The sequence below is a fragment of the Talpa europaea genome (assembly GCF_964194135.1).
Source record: "Talpa europaea genome assembly, chromosome: 8".
In the NCBI taxonomy this organism is placed as follows: domain Eukaryota; kingdom Metazoa; phylum Chordata; class Mammalia; order Eulipotyphla; family Talpidae; genus Talpa; species Talpa europaea.
The window spans coordinates 99,852,641-99,869,724 of record NC_140075.1 but is presented as its reverse complement, the minus strand read 5'-3'; the positions used below and the strand labels follow the sequence as shown (position 1 = coordinate 99,869,724).

At 49.1% G+C, this 17,084-nt stretch overlaps 1 protein-coding gene across 1 annotated transcript in view; it reads left to right on the top strand.

Moving 5' to 3' along the window:
- DGLUCY (D-glutamate cyclase) overlaps positions 1 to 15,946 on the top strand; it is a gene marked incomplete at both ends in the record, with an annotated part of 30,695 nt that extends 14,749 nt beyond the window's left edge. Inside the window, 5 exons of the mRNA XM_084240301.1 lie at positions 1,436 to 1,535; positions 4,748 to 4,896; positions 8,284 to 8,403; positions 11,515 to 11,666; positions 15,797 to 15,946. Of these exons, the coding sequence (XP_084096427.1) occupies positions 1,436 to 1,535; positions 4,748 to 4,896; positions 8,284 to 8,403; positions 11,515 to 11,666; positions 15,797 to 15,946 (671 nt within the window). The remainder of the gene's footprint in view (positions 1 to 1,435; positions 1,536 to 4,747; positions 4,897 to 8,283; positions 8,404 to 11,514; positions 11,667 to 15,796) is intronic.
- Positions 15,947 to 17,084: the final 1,138 nt, after the last annotated feature.

Genomic DNA, 17,084 nt, shown 5'->3' with positions numbered 1-17,084 from the left:
TCCCTAGAGTGAGTAAAATCATAGGAACACAAAGTAGAGTGGGGGTCACCAGAAAGTGGGGTGGGGAAATGGGAGTTAGTATTTAGCAGGAATGGAGTTTTAGTTTGAAATAGTAATTGGGAGCAGGGTTGAGGCTGCCTCGTGTGAGATACCTACTAGGCACACAGAAAAGTCAAGCAGTTAGAGCCATGAGTCAAGTTCCGGAGAACAGCCGGGCCTGGAAAGATAAACTGGAGAGGGGGCAGCGTGTTGATGGCCTGGAAGGCCAGGACTCTGGGTGAGTCACCTGGGGAACAGGGGAACAGAGCAGAGGACCCGGGGTTGCACCCTGGGACACTCCACATGGAGAGCTTGTGGAGAAGAGGGGGAGTCAGCTAGGGAGAGGAGGCGCACCAGGGAGGGAGGATAAGCAGGCCACCGTGTGGTCAAGGAAGTCGCCAACCAAGCCGACTGCTGCCAACAGGCTGGCAGCCATTTCCACCTGACAGCGGGCTCACGGGTATTTTTAGCCACTTATTTTCCCAGAAGTCACCCTGCCCTTCCTGCTCACCTGATCCTGGGCTCAGAGACTTTCTCGGGACTCGGGCCAGACCTGGGTTTCACCCACATCACAGCTGAGAGGGTGGAATTTGCTGGTCTGGATTCGGCAGAACTTTTATTACATGTGCATGCAGAAAATAAATGCGATGTGGCTTTAAATGAATGTTAGTTCAGATTTTTTTATAGCTGAAGGCCTGGAAAGGTTTCAAGAAGAATTGATTCAGGCATTTCTTCCCCTCTTGAGCACACACCAGCGGGGTTGATGAATTGGTCTGTGGGATTCAGGGTCTCCCCCTGTCCTCCTGGGTGCACTGTGCTGTTATCACCATCAGAAAAGTGCTGTTGTAAAAGCCCAATTCGCTTTGGAAATCGCTCCCAGGCAAGCAGCTAACTCAAGGCCAGATTCTAGGACCTTCCCTTGCTGTTCTTGAACAGCCCTGAAGGTGGGCAGGGAGATGGCAGTGGGAGCAGGTTGGGCAGCAACTGGGATCCTGACACTACCATAAACTTGACTTTGCTCAATTAGCACCTCGGAACCTCAGTTCCCCTCCTCTGTAAAGTGGAGGCAAAAATGATTCTTATCACACAGAATTGTGAAAATTGAATGAGCATGCACCTCAGATGCTTAGCAGAGGGCTGGCTCCCTGCACGCGGGCACCTGGCCTTGTGCTGCCAGACAGGCAGAGGCTCATTTGCCAGGCCTGATATTGCTGACACTTGTTGCCGATTCCACCCCGTCTCCCTCAACCCTTGGGTTTTTATCACGTCTTGCTTCCTAGCAAAGCATTCAAAGATGATAGTGATACTTTCCAGGAAAGATTTTGACAAAGCAACATGGGAATTCCCAAAATGTACCACTAGTGCTGATGTGTCCCCCTTTGCCTGTATTTCCCAGGTGTTCTGAACACACGGATCCCACTGGTAACTTACCAAAGTGGGTCAGCAGGAGCTGCTCAGGTGTTTCTATGCAAAGACGGGGACCCCAGGTCACCCAGGTATGTGGTTGCATCCCATAGGGTAACAGTGCGAAGCCCACGAGCCATAACCGTGACAGCACAGTGTGTACACACCCAGCCCCCGGCTTGAGCCAAGCCACAAGCAGAGCAGACAGACAAGAGAGGCTCGGGGTGCTGCAAGATGCCTAAGGACCCATGGGGGCTCAGGAGTCGCAGCTCCCAGGAGATGGCATCTTCCTAATGGAGGGAGAAGATAGGAAAATTGTTTTGGAAAAGAAACAAGAAAAACTGGGTTTCTCAAGCTGGGTACAGAAATTCTGTCACAGGGTGGGCCCAGAGCCCTCAGAAGGTGAAACAGAAGCCGCATCATCTATGATGTGAAGCAGGGGGCTCCCGGGGAAGCCTGGTGTGTATCGTTTTCACTGTGTACTGTGTGCTGTGTGCAGAGTACAGCCCTACATACATGCCGTTCACATATTACAATTCTCAATACGGAAGTTTGCAAACTTTTTAACAATCATCCACAGTAATGCATTTTGCATCACAAATCAGCACACACCGACACACATGTACACGGACACACATGTACACAGACACATGCATGTTCATACACATACACAACTGAAATAGAAGTTTCAAAAAACAATATTTAGTCTTGTTATGTGTAATGTTCTCTGCTATTTGCTGTTCTGTTCTATTCTACGCTGCTCGTCTCCATTTTTCAGAAAACATTGACCTGGCCTAAAAAATGCACTTCACGAGCCATAAGGAGCGCCCACTTAGAATTCTAAAATGCTGCCTTCATAGGCTGGTGGGTGTAGCTAATCTCAGCCCATAGCAGAGTCTGGCATTTATTAATGGGACCCTGAGTCACCAAGGAAAAGTCCAATGGGGGGCCTGAAATGCTGTTTAAAGCTGTCAGAACACTTGTGGGACACGTTAGACGTCTTCATATTCCTCAAATGGTTGACATTCAAGGCTCTGGCTCCTTAGTCCCCCTAATGCCAGATAACGCAGGTGCTCCTCTGTTTGCTGCGTAGAGAGAGGGGAACCAAAAGTGGTTGTGAGGAGACAGTTCTCTCCCTGGAGAAGATGCAGACCCTGCCCAGGAGTGAGCTATGTCCCATCCAGGGAAATGCACCCTTTGGCCTAGAAAGCAACCTGCCTCAGGGTGTAGGAGTCACTGTTCTGGACCAGTGCTCTCCCCCAGAGCAGAGGGTGTGCTGCCCCAGCCAGAGCACTTACCTCACTGCCCTTTTCTCCCCGCTGACATGGGTCTAGGGGATATTCAGGATGGAAGCACTGTCCCCCTGTTGGTTCAGCTTTTCAGTGGCTGCCTGCTCCTCTCTGGGGGTGCAGCATCAGGATGTTCCTCCAGCCCCCACTGGGCTGCCAGCCCACCCCAGGCACAGGATACCACCGGGTGCCAGCACAACTAGGCTCAATGGACAGGCAAATTCATTTGTTCTGAAAAATCAGGTCCACAAAAAACACTCAGAGCCCAGACTTCTTATTGTTGCAAAACAGACATAACATAAAATTCACCACTTTAGCGTTTTTAAGTATGCAGTTCAGTGGCGTTAAGTACATCCACATTGTTGTATAGCCAACGCCAACATTCATTTCCAGAACTTTTTCATCTTCCCAAAGGGAACTCTGTTACTGATTAAACAGTAAACTCCCTGCTACTCTTTCCTCTGCTCCTGGCAACACCCTCCTCCTTTCTGTCTCTGTAAAGCTGGTGATTCTAGTACTTTATAGAATGAAATCCTATAGCTTTGTGTCTCCCCATGACTGGCTTCTTTCTCTTAGCACAACGTCTTGGAGGTACATCCATGCTGGAGCCTGTATCAGAATGCCCTTCCTTTTAAAGGCTGAGTAATATCCCACTGAGTGGATAAATGACATTTGTTTACCCATTCATCTGTTGCTGGGACCTTGGGCTACTTCTACCTCTTGCCTCTGTGAGCAGCATTGCTCACAGAGGGGGTTATAAATATGCCCTAGAGACCCAGATTTCAATTCTTTCCATCCTTTCAGGTATAAACCCAGAAGTGGGATTGCTGGATCCTTAGGTAATTCTATTTTTAATTTTGGAGTAATCACTACAATTTCTCCAAGCAGACTTAAGATCTTAAAGAACTCCATTGAGGAGGAATTTAAAGAGCTATCAGAGGGCACAGTGCATGTTCTGAAATTAGATTATCAAAACAATGCTCCTCTTCATAACAACACAGCCACAACCTCCCGCGAGCATGGGCTCAGTGCTGGGCTGGTGCGGGGCTCTGTGCTCAGCGCTGTGTGTGTTATTTCTTTCAACGCTTTCGAAAGTGTGGGAGGGCCTCCCCGGTGGCGCAGTGGTTGAGCGCTGGGTTGCGAAGCTGCCCGCGGCCTCTGCGGCGCCGGTTCGATCCCTGGCTGCTCCCCGGCCACCAGAGGAGGGTCCCACATGGTGCGCAGACCTCTCCTGCCGCCCGCTGCTCCCCTCAGCAGTGTACTTCGATCCTTCTGCCTGCTCTGCTCCCCGCTCTGGCTCTGGTGGGTTCTCTCGCCCTCCCGCGCTTCTGACTGTACCCAGTGCATGTATAAACAAATAAATAAATAAATAAATAAATAAATAAATAAATAAATAAATAAATAAAGTGTGGGATACAGATACTGCAGTTGGGTCAGCGGGCAGATGCAGAAGGTGAGGGCGGCTGGGTTAGGGACTCCCCAGGGCCAGTGGCAAGAGGACCTGCAATCCTAATGTGCACCACCTGATTCTACACCCCACGTTCTTACTCCCATGCCATCTCCCCCTTCAGTGCCATCTCTCTGGCTCTGTCTAAAGAGGTTTCTCTTGTGTTAGGTTTATTCATTTTCAATTTCAAATCCATTTCAGTCTATTTTGTGTCTGAAAGTGAACAAGATCCCGGAGGAGGCGGCAGTGTGCTCACAGCAGCCAATGGCCACACCACTGGGGCTGGTTACTGTGCCGTGATGGAGGTTTGGAGGCACCAGCAGCATCCCCCACAGTGACCTGACCATTGGTCTTCCTGCTTACACAGCCACTGAGTCTAATAAGCTGTAAAGACTCAGAGGCTATTTTTGAAACTGATGTGATAGACTATCTCTCGACAGAGGTCTGGGCACACAGTAGGTATTCAGCCAAGTCCTGCAGGAATGAGGGAATCAAAGAGAGAACAAAGGGTCGTTTGCACAAAGGCAGCAGCTAGCTCAATGGGGACCCTGTGACCCTGCTTCCGCAGGTTCGACCACCTGGTGGCCATTGAGCGCACGGGCAGGGCAGCCGATGGGAACCACTACAACGCCAGGAAGGTGAACATCAAGCACTTGGCGGACCCCATCGACGATCTTTTCCTTGCAGCACAGAAGATTCCTGGCATCACATCTACAGGTAAGCCAGGGGCGCTGAGAACTCAACTGGAACCTGCCAGCCCTAAATGTCGTCTTTTTTTTTTTTTTTTCCCCGAATTGTTTATGTCAGTTTATTCCCACAGTGTAAAGGAGATCCTATGTATCTACAGCCTTTCCAGCACTTGGTTTTTATCATTTTTTAACCAGTTAAATTGGTGTAAAATGATATCAGCTGTGGCCTTGATTCATATTTCCAAGATTGTTAATTGTGTTGAACAATTAACTTCAGATTCTTAATGGTTAGGTTCAGTGGGCCAAAGATATGAACAGACATTTGATAAAAACGAAAGTAAATGTCATCTTTTTAGTGACTGCTGAACACATGACAGGAAGGAGTTACTGGGGACCATGGCTTTTCACTCCGGAGACGGCCTTTGGTTATTATGGCCAGTGTAGACGTGACAGATACCACCCCTTAGACAGACACCACACCCCACACCAGGGAAGGGAAATGACACTTAACTGGGTATATTCTGTTTGCCCAGCTCTAAATAACAAAACTAATAATGACTTGACAGCGATTATAAAATGCAGACATTATTCCAGTCATGCAGGGTGAGTGTCTCATGTACCCTTTGTACCATCTCAGGAAGCGTATTAATTTTAAATATATCTTAAATACATGATTAGTACAATATGTTGATTAATAAAGTAATAATGTGATCACTTGTGTTTGTACAGAACATTATCAGTTTCAAAGAGGTTTTGCATCCATCATATTGTTTAAAGCCCTGTAAGTGGGGAAGGCAGGTGTAGGGTCCAGACCCAGGCCCCAAGGTCCCTTGAGGTGCCTGGCTACTTAACCTTGCTAGTGGAATAGGGGTGGAATCCAGGCTCCCAGGACCCCACCCCGTTTGCCCTTTGTGAGATCCTGCAGCCTTTATGGATTTCTGACAGGCTCTCTGGAGAGCTGGCCTCCTCCCCTGGGCAGTGTCAGGAGCTGGAGTCATTAGGCTTGTTTGTTATTCTGTGTTTTTTGTACTCTCCATTCAAACACTTTAGAGGTTTCCCAGACTCATTAGCTGCCTTTGCCTTTTGAGGTTTTGATGAGACAATGAAAGTCTTCTGGTTGATTAGGAAATGTCTGTAAATCACTCTTTCCCAGAAAGGCACAGGGCGTGGCACCCAATGCCCCTGGCTCCAGCTTCCTGTCTCCCTGGGCGGAGGACCCCAGGCTGGGGGAGGCATTGACGGGAGAGAAGGAAGGGGTCTGCAGCGCTAACGGACAGTCGGGCCACTCAGAGCTACTAGAACCAGGGCTGTCCACCTAAAGCCCTGTGCAGTGAAGGCCGTGGGGGCCCAGAGGAAGCACAAGAGCTGATGACTGGTGGCTTTAAACTGCCTGCTTGGAGGACTCCTGGCCCCCCTCTTGGCCTCAGGAGCCCAAGCACTGCTGGCTCCCCTGTCTCCTCACAGCAGACTACCCCATGTGCTCCTTCCCTGCCTTGGCCCCATCAAAACCCCTCCCCATACTTTCCACAGGCAGCTGTCTCAGCATGGACAGTGCGCTCAGCTGAAGGTCTACACACTACCTCCTACTGACAACCCGCTCAGAGAATTGCAGGCTCTATTCATGAAGACAACAAGGTCATGGACAGGACTGACATGAGGAGAGAGCAAGAGGAAACATATAAAATGCTAAAGAGCAGAGACAATAGTCCAGTGCTAGCGGAGGTGTTTCTCTTCACTCAGTGGGCTGCATGGACCAAGAGAAATTCCAGAGAAAAATGCCCTGTGTGTATATCTAAGGCTGTGCTCATTTACCTTTTGTCTGAGTCCAGGTCTAGGATGATGCTTGAGGTGGGTCAGCGCTAGGTCCCGAGGCCTCCGATCCCAGTGAGCACCAACCACATACACACATTGCAGCATGCCCAGGGGCCCTGCCCTTTGACTGTGAGGTATCTGGACAAGCCCTTTGGAGGAAAGGTCACCTTGAGGCAGCTGCTAGTATCTACAGGTGGATTCAGCTAAACTCTATGGAGTGCTCAGAAATACCTGGACATAGGACTAAACACTGCTCCTCAGAGGCACAGGCCTCTCATCTTCTCCTAATTAGGGCAGAAGTGCCATTAATTATTTATAGCCCAGGTCTCCCTGGTGGTGCAAGGGGTTAAGCATGGCACTGGGAAGTTATCCACAGCCTCTGCAGTACAAGTTCGATTCCCGGATGGCCAGGGAGCTACCCACATGGCGCAGCAGATCTCTCCTGTCTTGCCCGCTGCTCCCCTCAGCAGCGTATGTCAGTCAATCTGCCTGCTCTGTTCCCCACTATGTCTCTGGTGAATCCTCTCACCCCCTGCACCTCTGGCCTGTACTCCAGTTCTTGTATGTATAAATAAATAAATCTTTAAAAAAAAATTATCTTTAGCCCATCTGCCTCTCCTTATTTCTCCAGTGAGATAAATCATTCTAACCTTTCCTTACTTTAACATTTTCTATTATGCTAGTTAACCAGCCCTCTGGTGCCCATTATCAGATGGTTTTGTACACCCATTTTTTTAAATGGCACCCCCCACCAGTGTGTACTAGGAGACTTCACATGTTAACCAGGCACCACTCTCATGTAGATTAAAATGAATTAACACATGTACATTTCACATCCTTTAAACAGAAGCCTTAAAAGTAAATTACAGAACTTTGACCAGTTTCCTCCTGCCAATGGAAAGCAGTCAGGTCCCACCAGTGGGGCTCAGTGACTTGTGGCAGGAGCCACTCAAGGCAGGTCCTGGATGTCACCACACCTGCATCTCCTGTGGGCCTGACACAACTGGCATAAAGGGGCTCCATCTATGCATGGAGAACATGACCCAATAGGGAACATGCTCACATTCTGGTGAGCTCTAAATGTTGATGTATTTTGTTTGTTTGTTTGTTTGTTTGTTTGTTTGTTTGCTTGTTTTTTTAAAGATTTATTTATTTATTTATACAAGTACTGGGTACAGTCAGAAGCGCGGGAGGGTGAGAAAATTCACCAGAGCCACAGCGGGGAGCAGAGCAGGCAGAAGGACCGAGGTACACTGCTGAGGGGAGCAGCGGGCGGCAGGAGAGGTCTGCGCGCCATGCGGGACCCTCCTCCAGTGGCCAGGAGCAGCCGGGGATCGAACCGGCGCTGCAGAGGCTGCGGGCAGCTTCGCAACCCAGCGCTCAACCGCTGCGCCACCGGGGAGGCCCATAAATGTTGATGTACTTTTAATAAGAGGAGTTTCTACAAGACCCAAAGTACAAGTGCTACATCTGGTTTCTGAGAATGTTTCTAGAACCAACTCCTTTCTCCTCCCTGAGGAAGGAGGCACATGTAGCAGGACAGCCCCACATTGGCCCCCCTTTGGCCCAACCCTGTACGCTGACTTAGTTCCCTTCCCTCTAGGAGTCGGTGATGGAGGCAATGAACTTGGGATGGGCAAAGTCAAGGAGGCCGTGAAGAAGCATATACGAAATGGGGATGTCATCGCCTGTGATGTGGCAGCTGACTTTGCTGTTATCGCCGGTGAGTGCTTGGGTGGCTGACCAGCCATGCCCTCCTGCTATCCAGGGAAGGGATCTGACTTGGAACCTGGCCAAGCAGAAGCTTGCTCTTCTATGAGTAGAGTCTAGAGGCATCTGGACAAGAAGGGAACTTAGTTCTCAGTCTCTAGCCTCTCATTCAGTCATTCAACAAACATTAGGAATTATTCTGGGTACTGGGGTTAGAGTAGAAGTATACAAGTGCAACAGCAGAGAGAGAGAAATTCTAAGAAATAATTAGAAGGAAATGTTAGAGATTAAAAACACTATAATGAAGAATGCTTTGATACATCTTTGAATACATCTGAGGAAACAATCTCTGAACTTGAGGATATGACAATAGAAACTTCCAAAACTAAAAAAAAGGAAAAAAAAACAATATCCAAAAAATGTTAGTCAACTACAAAACTGGTATAACATATCTAATGGGAACATCTGAGGGAAAAGAGAGAAAGAATTGAAGCAATAATGACTGAGAATTTCCCTCAAAATAACAGGCACTAAACCACAGACCCAGGAAACTCAGAGAACCCCAAGTAAAATACATACCAAAAAACTATACTTGGATGTATGAAACATCAGAAAATCAAAAATAAAGGACTAAAAAAGCCAAAGGTGGGAAAAATAGCCAACTTACAGAGGAACCAAGATAAGCATTACATCTGACTTCTCAGAGACCACGAAAGCAAGAATAGAGTGAAATACTTAAAGTGTTCAGGAAAAAAAAAACACACCAACCTAGAATTCTGTAATCTACATAATATTGGAAATGAAGGATAAAGACTTTCTCAAAGGAAAAAATAATGAGGGAAAAAGTGTGGAAGATTAAAAAATAGGATAAAAGAACAAGGGCAACTAAATAAAACACAGGAACAAATACGGTAGCTGCAATCCATCTATACCAATAATAAGCATCAGTGGTCTAGAATACCAATTATAAGACAGATTTTCAGAATAGAGCAAAAAACAACACCCAACTGTATGTTGTTATGAGAAGCCCACAGTAAAAATAAAAACATATACTTTAGCAGTAAAGGGATAGAGAAAGATATGCCATACTAACACTAGTAGAAATTTTAAAAGCAAAAGTAACTATATGAATTTCAACAGAGCAAATTTAAGAACAGATAACTTCTCAGGGAAAGAAGGGACATTCCATAATGATAAACGGGTCATACTTGAAGAAGATAGCAATCCTCAGTATATATGTGCCTAACAATAGAGCACACAATAGGTGAGACAAAAACAGAAAGAAACACAAGGAAGAGAAATAGAGGAATCCTCTCCTAGAGTTGGAAACATTAACATCCCTCTATCATAAATGGACAGATTCAGCAGGCAGAAAATTGTTAAGGACATAGTTGAACTCAACAGCACATCAGTTAACTAGATATAATTGACATGTATAGACTCCTCCATCCAACAATAGCAGACTGCACATACTTCTCAAGCTTACATGGAACATTCACCAATATGGACCACTTTCTGGGCCATAAAAAAAAAAAAAAAACACCTTGACAAATTTAAAAGAATAGAAATCCTCATGTCTGCTCTCAGACCCCTAGAGCAGCACTTAGAAATCAGTAACAAAAAGATAGCTAGAAAATCCCCAAACAATTTGAAATTACACAGCACACTTCTAAATAAAAAGGAGAAAAAAAGGAAATCTGACGCAATTAAAACATTTTAAATTAAACATTTTCAAATCATAAATTTGTGTGATATATATATATAGGATTTGGAAACAGCAGGCTGAGTTCACATTTCGGATTTACCACATACTAGCTGTTAGCCCTTTGGCAGGTTACTTAACCTCTCTGTGTCTGTTTTCCAGTGTTACAATGGAAATAATCATAATTCCCACACCTCATAGGCTTGTCATAAGGACGCCAAGCTCTTGTTTGGGAGCCTGCAGCCCCCAAGAACTGGAGCTAATCCATGGAAGGCGGTAGAAGAGTACATACATTATAAGTACTCCAGGCAGGTGGCCCTGTCCCCTTGAGTCTCAGATGTTATCAACGACAAGAATTACCATTATTTTGTTACCACCAAGAAAGGAAAACACTGCCAATTATAATGTCAAGATGCTATTGATTGTAAAATGCATCTCAAGTTCAGAGATGTTAACCTAAAAAATTGCATCAATTTAGAATTAGTGAAAAGCAACATTATCATCACTGCATAGTCACCCACATATTTTGGTATACGCTTCATTTTTTCATGCCAAGTGCTTTTGTTCTCACTGCATGTATCTTTTTTTTCCTACCGGAAATGCCCCCACTCTTCCACCCTACCTCTGGCAAGTAAATGACTCCTTCTCTGTGACTCTCTCGCAAGCCTGGCAGAATGCGTGCCTGCTCCTCCGTGCCCCCGTCATCCTTTGGGAGGACCCCCTTCACAGATCGTCCCATGCAGTGGTTTGCTGCAGGTGCAGTCCCCTTCTCCCCTCGTGGGGAGTGCCTCTTTCCTTTTTGATTCTCCAGCACCTAGAACTTGGCAGGTTCTTATTCAGCCCTTCTCTGACTCATTGGAGAACCCAGCAGGTTTCAGAGAAGAGCCCATGAGGTGGCCCCCACGCTGTAGAATAAGCCCTCTGGGCCTGTGCCTAGACAGGGAAAGGAAGGCAGAAGCTGACCTTAGACGTGACTGCCAGCCACTTAAAGAGGTGGCACAACAGCATGGAAGAGCTGTCGCTCAACCCTGCCCAGAGGGCCTTCCCTGCTGTGCTAGGATTCAGATTAGACAGAAGGAGAGTTCTGGAATGGCCTCTTCCGGCAGTAGCCTGAGTCCTTGGCACTATGCTCATTAGCAATGCATAACCCAGACGGTTCCAGGCAATGGTCCTCAAACTTTAACCTGCACCGGAGTCACTGGGAGGACCGAAGAAAACACAGCTGCTCCCGGTTCCCTAGCTGAGCTCCTTCACTCATCTGGGTTGCATCCCAAGAACTGGTGTGTCTAACAGGTTCCCAGGTAATTCTGGTCCACTGGTCTTCGCCTACTCTTTGAGATGAATTCTGCTACTCAGAGGCAGTGCGAGGCATGCTGGGTCTTTCTAATTCTCAGTCTTTGACAGAATCTTTTTCTCCCCTAGGTGTTTCCAACTGGGGCGGCTACGCCTTAGCCTGTGCGCTGTACATCCTGAACTCATGCGAGACCCATGGGCGTTACCTGAGAAAGGCAGTGGGGCCCCCCAGGGCTCCTGGGGAGCATAGCTGGACTCAGGCCCTCCCCTCTGTCACTAAGGTAACAAGCCCCAGCAAGCCACTCCCACCAGAGTCACTGTTTCCCTGGGTGAGGAGCAGGCCTGGGGTTCCAAAGTAGGGCGCTGCTGGCCCTCAAGAGGCAGAGACAGAACCTATCTAGGGGAATAGGCTCCTCCCCACCTGGCTCAGAGGTTTCCAGTTCCTGGTAATATCAGGGTGTGGGAGGAGCTGGGGAGAGTGGGCTCTGGCAGCTGAAGGGACATTTTCAGGGAACTGTCTGCTCCAGTTGGGCTTAGAGGGCCTCTGTGCTTTCTTTACACTTCCTGGATCTGAACTGGAAAGAAGCACTCAGAGCCGTCTCACACATGACTCCTGATTCACACAGACACAAAAGAATGAGCCCAGCCAGCCACTTCCCACAGGCCAACACTTACCCTCCGGGGACAGAAAATTCTCCTTTTGCCTTTCCGACCAATTCTTAATACATTAATGCTGTGCTGCCCGTATAAAGCAAATCAAAGGGAACATTTTTAAAGATAAAGGACAAATGCATGTGTTGAGCCCTCCTCTGGGTCAGACCCTGGCCCACTCTGAAAGACTGAAGGGTGGGACATGGCCCCTGGCTCCGGAACATGGGATCCACGGAGATGACACACAGAGGTAATTTCAGGAGTGGGAAGAAGTGTGTACAACAGCTGTGGGGATACAGAGAACAGGTGCTTAGTTCATTCGGAGAGTTCAAGGAAGGCTGCCTGGAGGAGGGGACACTGACTTGGGTCTTGGAGGGTGAGTAGGATACTACTAGCCAGGTAAGGAAGGGTAGGAAGGGCATTCAGGCAGCAGGAGCCACACAAGCAAAGGTTTGGAGACATGAAAAACAGTGTAAACTGGAATCATCCCACTCGAGTTCTGTGGGACACTTCATGGGTGTCCTGAGTCATCAAAAGATGTTGACCAGACCAAACTGCCCTGAGCTGGTGGCAAAGCTTAACTGCTTAGGGGCAGAGGAGAGTCCCTCATCTCTGCTCTGTGAGTTGCTTGTAACTAAGGCCTCTCGTATCCAGAGGCAGTTCTGACCATGACTAGAGCAGGACTAGGCCTCATGCTGAAGAGTCCAGGCACAGTGGCCACCACAGGCCAGGGTCCATCTGCCTTCTCAGGCCCTTGACCCAGCAGTGTGCCCTGGGGTTTTACTTGAGGGTCAAGCAAAGGGCTGGAGAGCATTCCTCAGACTTGTCAGGAGCTAAGAGCCAACAGAAGAACCCCCTATAGGAGAGACTAAGGTGCTACCTGCAACTCCGGAACGAGTGGGCCCGGAGCCTAAGGGCTGTGGTCTTGGTCTCCCTCATCTTGGGGTCCAGAACGCTGCAGAAAACAGGGTGGCAGGTCTGGGGTGGGGCCCTGGGAGGGACTACAGGGTCCCCAACCGGGAGACCTGGGGAAGCTGGTCAGAGCCACAGATGTGAGCCAGCCAGGCCAACTCTGCCCTGATGCTGGTTAGGATCATTTCTTCTCTATGCTTCTGGATACCTCCTGTTTCCCAGGATGGAATGCTTTTTAAAAATGTCTAGCCTGTCTTGGGTGAGTGAAGTGGGTGTTTAGGAAAGAAGCAGGCCTGGAGCTCGGCTGCCTGGTTTAATCCCAGTTCTACCACCTGAGTCTCAAGCTGGTCTCCCAACCTCAGCACTCCTCGGGGTCATCAAACAAATGAAGACAATAGACCCAAGTTTAGAAGGTCATATGAGCTGCTCTGTTAAAGCACTTAGCCATGTAGTTGGGGAAACAGAAGAGGACCCCTTTGTTCACATGCCCACTGGCAGCAAGAGAGAAGGAACCAAAGAGTATAGATTCTTGAAGGAAAGGGGTGATGACTTATTTGTCCATATTTTGGGGCCTAGACCAGAGAAGGTACTCTGGAAATGTAGGATGGAGGCATAATGCTTCACAGGCAGATGGATGGATGGATGGATAGATCATGGAGAGGCAGGAACATGACTTCTGACCTCATTGTAGGCTCCCATTCTCTTCTAAAACTTTCATTCCCTATTTTTCTTTATAATGTTTTAAAATGAGATATAATAACAGAATACAGTAGATAAACCTTAAGTGTTAAAGATGAAGTTTGCAGCCACCACCAGGATCATGATACAAAACAGTTCCAACTTCCCAGAAGGCTCCTTCATCCCATCCCACTTTGAACAGCAGCATCACCCAGCCCCGAATACCAGCCCGCCACACTTTCCATGTGAATGAACAACCACCACCCACATACCTAACCTCTCAGCCCCAAGGCATCCTGGGGTCTTTTCCCACCCTGGGGTCTTTTCCCACCCCCAAAATGGACTAGGCCCAAGTCCTGTCCACTCTGCCTCACGTGGGTCTTCCATCCCTCTTCTGCTGTGTCTCAGCCTGAGCTGGTGTTGCAGCCTCCCGGTCAGTTTCCTCCCCACCCACACATCCCTTTGGCCAGGCCTCACACCCCTTAGGTGGGGCTCCGTGAAGACAGTGTGGCCAGTCAGCGATTCCTGGAAATGAGCCAGTGGCTCTATTGGCCTGGCTGGTCTTTGTGGCTCTGGAGGCTGGTGCCAGTCACTGCCCATGTTGTTGACTGATCACATGCATCCTGGGCACCCCCAGACCCTCCCCAGGACCCAGTGGATGTGAACGGTGGGAGCAGGCAGTGTGCTGGGAGGAAATGGCCCCTGGATCCCAGAAACAATCCCCCATAAAGAGAGGATATGACCCAATGAAGAGAGATGGGAGAACAAACCCAAACAAGGGCAGGAAATGCCGTTCTCGGCTGGGCAGCCCCTGGGAAGGCGCTGCTGGACAAAGAGTGCTCTGGAAATGCCCTTTGTGCCAGAGGTAGATGGAAATGCAGGCTCTGGCCAGCAGAGAGTAGAGACTGTTCCCAGGAGACACCCATGACGTCTCCATTGTTTTGGCAATTTTCTAACGTGGGGCCTCAAAGCCCCTCACTGCTCATTCCTGCTGTTTTGTCACCTGCAGTCATCATTGCCCCCCAGAAAATCTTGAGTCACTCCAGTAAATAGGGTTGGGACCCCTGCTGTGAGTGGTAATCCCTGGACAGGGCTGCCTGACCCCTATGGAGACTGTGAGCTCCTGGGCAGGGACCCTGTCACACCCACCCACCCACCCCGGCTCAGGACTGGCACTAAGCAGGCTCTCACTAAACATCAAAGTCTGAATCTTCCTGTTCTAGTTCCCCTTGCCCTTTGTCCCCTCCCTCCTTTGTTTGGGAATGAGCAGGCAGAGGAAGGATGTGTCCCTCTGGTGCCCCACAGGCACCCTCCTCTCCTCCAGTATCTTCACCTAAGACCATCTTGCCTGGGCAGTGGTGAAGACAAGCAATTCTTCGGGAACTTACACGTTGGAGGGAGAGAAGTGGGGAATCAAATCATTTCTTAGTTTTTAAAACAAGTGAAAGGAAGGTTCTATGCTGAAGGTCAGGCCCCCCCAGCCCGGCCCACCTACTGTGTGCCAAGGACCATGCTGGGCTCTTGCACTATTTCATGTAATTGTTAAAACTTCATCCTTCAAATGAGGCAACATCACTGTGCTCCCCATCATCCAGATGAGGACAGAGGCACAGAGGTTAAAACACCTGCCAGGAAGCACCCACGTCAGATCTGTCTGGTCCCAAACCACTCTGTCTACTGGAGCCTGAGCTGTGGCCTCAGATGGGGTTCTGCTTTTGCATGTGCTCCCACACCTACACTGGGTGCTCTCTAGAAAATGACAGCAGCAAGAGTTGGTGATTTTCCCACGGAGGGCGGCTGGGAGGCTGGGGGTGGGGTTTTGAGGAACGAGGCCATCCAGACACCATCAAAGGCCGCTGGCAGGTAGTCCGAAGTGGGCAGGGCCCGGGTGGGCAGAAGGTAGCCACACTGCACCTGCAGGAGTGCTTGTCAAGAAACACAGGTGTCCATAGCAGCCTATTATTTAGTTAAATGAAGGTAAAAGAAATGGGCAAACTGTTCAGGGGCCAATGAAATATGATGCAGGACACTGTTTTTCATATTTTTTTTACCCAAGCATTATTTTTTAAAAGAGAGTGCATACGTCAAATACATTTTCTCCACTTATAAATGCATTTCTTTCTTCTCTCCCTCCCTCTGCCATTTCTCTCTGCCCCATTTATTTTTCCAGGAAGAAAAAATGTTGAGCCTCCTGGTGCAGCATGAGGTCCGGAGCGGCGTCACAGGCAATGTGGGCATGGAGGTGGACGGGCTGCCCTTCCACGGCACCCACGCACAGATGGTCCAGAAGCTGCTGGACGTCACTGCAGTGCAGGCCTGACCCTGCCCACTGAGTGGCGTAGAGAGCATACCAGACCCACTCCCAGGCCTGGGGGCGGTCCCCAAGGACCCCTAGCTTCCTCCACAGCAGCAATACTGGCCCTGGGTGAGCGGCCACCTCTCACGGGCCTGGGGCCCCACACCCCCACTTTCTAGAGGGGACAGGACAGATGCTGTGGCCCAAGAAAGACTTTCCTCTCCTTTGGTGTTTCAAGTTTTTGCTTTTATTCCTCAAGTGCTACAGGCATTGATTCCAACCCTCCTTCACCCCGGCTTCTTCCGGTTACGCCCCCAGTCTGCTCAGAGACTCTTCTGACCAATCACTCAGGGGGACACCAGTGAGCAATAACTGCCAGGCAGACACAACAGTGGGCGCACCAGGGCCCTGAATAATCCCCCAGACTAACTAAGAAATAGCAAAGTGTACAAATGCCGTGTTGTGAATATTTATGAAACTCTGGGATTCCACCAAAGGTTTACTCATCACCACCACCACCAAAATATTTATACCTTTGAAATGCTCTTTCCAGCCTTTTGTTTACTTAAGAGTGCCGTTGAATTTTGCATTCGTGACTATTGCCACTCCCCTGCCCCTACCTCCCTCTACCCCCATATCTCCTGACCCTCTGCCTCGGAGCCTGCCATTCTTCCACCTCGGCCACCTCTCCCCCCATTCTGTTCACCTCCAGCCCTGAGCTGAATGCCTTGGCCTTCCTGCATTGGGGCGCAGCCATACTCCTGGAGCCTGGGGCTCAGGCGGCACCATCTCAACCTAGTAGTCACATGGGTGAGAGTCCACCAGACACCCTTGGTCACGTGCCCTTATCTCCTTCACAAGCGCCCAGCACCTACTTCCCATTCGAGTTACAAGCAGCAACGTCACTGACCACAGCCCATTACACGCACACAATGAGCCAGCCCAACGCCTGTGCCGGGCCAGCCTGAGTGATGGTGGTGGGCTCATGGGGTGGGGGATGGGGGGTTGCTCCTACTTCCCTGCTCGGTGTTTATTGGACCTGCTTAATTTCATTTCCTTAAGCATGCCCAGTCTGAATGCTCAAAGGGCACTAGCTGTGGAGCACAGGACACACGTGTTGTACAATCACCCCACGCTGGGTAGCTTCATGGTTGATTCAGGC